At 32.9% G+C, this 4,072-nt stretch overlaps 1 protein-coding gene across 1 annotated transcript; it reads left to right on the top strand.

Moving 5' to 3' along the window:
• The first annotated feature begins 957 nt into the window (after nucleotides 1–957).
• On the top strand, nucleotides 958–3,272 carry LOC131605559 (uncharacterized). The gene is made up of 6 exons (XM_058877904.1): nucleotides 958–1,633; nucleotides 1,800–1,988; nucleotides 2,037–2,182; nucleotides 2,230–2,473; nucleotides 2,573–2,724; nucleotides 2,787–3,272. The coding sequence occupies exons 1-6, from the start codon at nucleotides 958–960 to the stop codon at nucleotides 3,270–3,272; spliced, it is 1,893 nt and encodes a 630-aa protein (XP_058733887.1).
• The last annotated feature ends 800 nt before the right edge of the window (nucleotides 3,273–4,072 follow it).

Genomic DNA, 4,072 nt, shown 5'->3' with positions numbered 1-4,072 from the left:
AATCCGCATAAACTAAATTCAGCAGGTAAATTCGCAACTATTTGTTTTTAAAATTAAAAAAAAAATTAAAAATTTATTTCATGAAAATACTCTTAGAGTTATTGATATGTCGTGTCAATATGTCAAGGGTCCGAATCTCTTGATCTTTATGGTGTATTGTTGAATGATTTCTAAATTCATCCAAAATTTATTTTCATCTACACAAGATTTGACACATAATAATGCATATTAAACCCAAAATAGCATAAGAGAAGCAAACTACTTTGCTGAGATAGGTGAATTGATTGATCGATATATCAGTTTTGTATAAAATAGCCCACTTTCATTACATGTTTCACATTTAAAGTAACCCGCATGTTGCACAAGAAAGCTTCTCTTTAGCATTATATTTCACACATGTGCAAAAACATATAAATTGAATAAGTCAATTATGAGTATAAACTGACATTTGACCTAAGCTTGAACTTTTATGGAAATGTTAAAAATATTATAAATCTTATGTCTTTCTATCTTAAAATATTTATCAAATGTACTAAGAGGCGGATGTAGAGGGGTACAGGGTATTTCCTAGAATATTCTTCATTTTTTAATTTTTTTACCAATTTACCCTCCCCTTTAACCCTTTTTGTTACATTAGGATTAGGTTTAATAAAAACAACAACAAACCCACTTCCAGCCCGCTGTAGGAGCCGCAGCTCTCTCTCACATTGTAAGTTTCTAAATTTTTTATTTTTTCAAATTTTCATAGTTCCACTCTTAATTCTTGATTCTCTATTATGCAAATAACAATCTTTTTAAGTTTCTCTATTATGTAAATAATAACTTCCATTCTTGATTCTTTTTATCTACCATGGAAATTTTATTGAATCCATATTCCAAATCTTGTAACTTCTAATTATAATTGTGATTTGAAATTTTGTATTGTAAAATTAATTGAATTTTGATTGTGATTGTAGAATGTTGCTCAAATACTTTACACCTGTACCGAGATTTCCAGAGCCAAAGAAACTTGCTCTTTCAAATGGGCATCCCAAAGAACCTTCTTTGGCCCCCTCTTCAAATGACGTACAACCAAAACCTCATTCTTCATATAGGGTGTTTAAAAAAGGGGCTTATTTGGAGACGAATCCTGGAAAAAGAAGTCAAATTCTTGAGTATCATCCAAATGATCAAGATGAGGTAAGAAGAGCTTACCTTGTGAGTGGGCCATGTAAAATTAAATTAACTGAATATGAATCCACAAATATTGGGGGAAAGGAACGTTCTTTTCAATATAGTTGGCATGAAGAGTATGACTGGTTAGAATATAGTGTAGAAAAAGATGTTGTTTTTTGTTTGCCTTTTTATGTGTGCTATAATGGTACTAGTAATTATGCATTTGTGGTGACTGATTTTAAAGGTTGGAATCTAAAGCATAAGTTTAATAAACATGTTGGTAAGAAACCGAATAGTCATCATAAAAAGTGTGTGAAAGCATGTGAGGATCTTATGAAGAAAAAGCAGAGTATTGAGTTTTCGTATGCAAAATATAGTTCAAAAGAAGAAGTAGATTATCTTGTTTGTTTAAAAGCATCACTTGAGGCTATCAAATATCTTGTTAGAGGCGGATTGGCATTTAGGGTACATAATGAGGGTAAAAGTTCTATTTATAAGGGTCATTTCCTAGAATTTATACAAGTCTTTGAAAGAAATAGTGAGAAAATAGTTGCAGCAATAACAAGTGGTGAGGAAATTGTAAGATGACTTCTCCTATTATTCAAAAAGAACTTGCAAATGCATGTGCGGTTGAAACTATTAAGAATATAGTTGGAGAATTGGAGATGGTTTCTTTTGTGTTCTTGTTGATGAATCTGGTGATTACTCTGGTAAAGAACAAATGGTTGTTGTAGTGCGGTTTGATGATGTTAGAGGGTTTGTTGTAGAAAGATTTATCGGCATTGTTCATGTTGAGGATACAAGTGCAATATCGCTTAAAAGGGCTCTTGAATGTTTGTTGTCGGGGTTTGGGTTGTGTATATCTAAAATTTGAGGTCAAGGGTATGATGGAGCAAGTAATATGCATGGTCAATTTGGAGGTTTGAAGACTTTGATTCAAAAGCAAAATCCGCAAGCCTATTATGTCTATTGTTTTGCTCATCAACTTCAATTGGCTCTTGTTCCAATGGCTAGAAAGCATGAAGATGTTGATTTTTTTTTTGTGAAGTGTCTCGTATTGTTACTTTCTTATAGTCATCTAACAAAAGACAAGCTCTACTTCGGAATAAACAAGTTGCTCATTTTGCAAATCTAATTGAAAAACAATTGGTGGAAAGTGGTACTGGTTTAAATCAAGAGTTCTCCATTGCAAGAGCGGGTGATACACGTTGGGGATCTCACTTTCGAACTCTTAATAAGTTGGTTGATTTGTTTACTCCTATTATTGAAGTGTTCGAAGATTTGAAAACTGATAGTCATTCTAAGGGTGAACCAAAAAGTTTGTTACTTGTTATGCAAACTTTTAGTTTTGTGTTTATGTTGCACTTAATGATTGAGATTTTATCTTTGACAAATAATTTGTCATAATCATTGCAAGAGGGGGATCAACATATTGTGCATGTCATGGAACTTGTCCAAATATGCAACAAAAAGTCGCAAGAATTTAGAGATGATGGATGGGAAACACTTTATGAGCAAGTTGTGACTTCTTGTGGTATTGTTGAAATTGATGTGCCTGACATGGAGTCGGTATGTTAAAGATTAGAAATCCAAACGACTTGAATGTTCGTTTTACACCTGAAAATACTAAGTTGATCAATTGTGTTGCTTGCTTGAGTCCTTGTTATTCATTTGAATCATTTGACGTTAAATCACTTGTGAGATTGGCAAGATTGTACCCAAATAAATTTGAGGATCTTACTGATAAGGAATTGTCTAGTGAATTGGAGACTTATATTGAGAGTGTCAAGATGGATGATCACTTTTCCAATTTTAATGGCATCTCAGAACTTTGTAGGACTCTTGTTCAAACAAAGAAGCATAAGACATTTAGGTTTGTGTACACACTTGTCAAACTAGCTTTGTCCTTATCGGTGGCCAGTGCAAGTGTTGAGCGAGTATTCTCGTGGATGAAATATGTTAAGATTGAGTTGAGAAGTAGAATGGCTAATCCATGGCTAAATGATTTCTTAGTGGCATTTGTGGAGAAAGAGGTGTTTAATACAATCAATGATATGGATATCATCAAACGTTTCCAAGGAATGAACAAGAGAAAAATGCATTTACGATTAGACTAGAATGTTTTCTATTTTTAAGTTGTAATTGAAATACTAGTACATTTTTATTAAGTAATATTATCATATTTCGTGTCATTAATTTTTTCGTACTTTTTTGTATATTTTATTTTCATTATGGGAATTTCCTGAATTTTGATCCTGGCTTCGCCTCTTAATGTACTTCTACCTAATGTACTACTACCTAAGGAAGTATGTGTGTCAATCCAGTGTGAGGAAAGCAAAGGAGATCAACATAATAAATCATTCATCAAACAAACCATACCACAATACATTGGGGGAAAAACCTTTCCTTCTAATAAAAGCCTCACGCGCCGTCATCTCACAGCACAAGTTAGTCATCATACCTGTCACTATAACCTCATCCACACCTATCTCCACCAGTTTCTCTTCCAAACTTGTCTTCCTAAATGCACTGTATGTACTCTTCTCCACCATCATGTCACCCTCTAACAGCCACAGACACCATAGAGAAATAATAATCTATTAAGATAACTTTTTTGACACAATTGTCATATGTTATTTGAATGCCAAAGACCAAAACTATTGTAAATTTGTTAAGTTTTGACAGAAACTCTCATTTTTGTTTATATTAGTAAGAGATAATTTCATGTGTCTGTGTGTCTAAAAAGAGTACATATAATTGTCATATGTTATTTTTTACTTGCACATGAAATTTTGTCCATCCCCTGGCTTGTTTTGACTGAATTTCTATTGAAGCTCTCCATTTGCTTAATTTAGATAACGATTAGCCTAGCTTTCTAGTTGTTCTGACAACATATCACCACCAAATAACCATGCTG

The sequence above is a fragment of the Vicia villosa genome, linkage group LG5, assembly GCF_029867415.1.
Source record: "Vicia villosa cultivar HV-30 ecotype Madison, WI linkage group LG5, Vvil1.0, whole genome shotgun sequence".
Classification (NCBI taxonomy): Eukaryota; Viridiplantae; Streptophyta; class Magnoliopsida; order Fabales; family Fabaceae; genus Vicia; species Vicia villosa.
The sequence above is the reverse complement of the archived record's forward strand: the minus strand, read 5'-3'. Positions and strand labels throughout refer to the sequence as shown.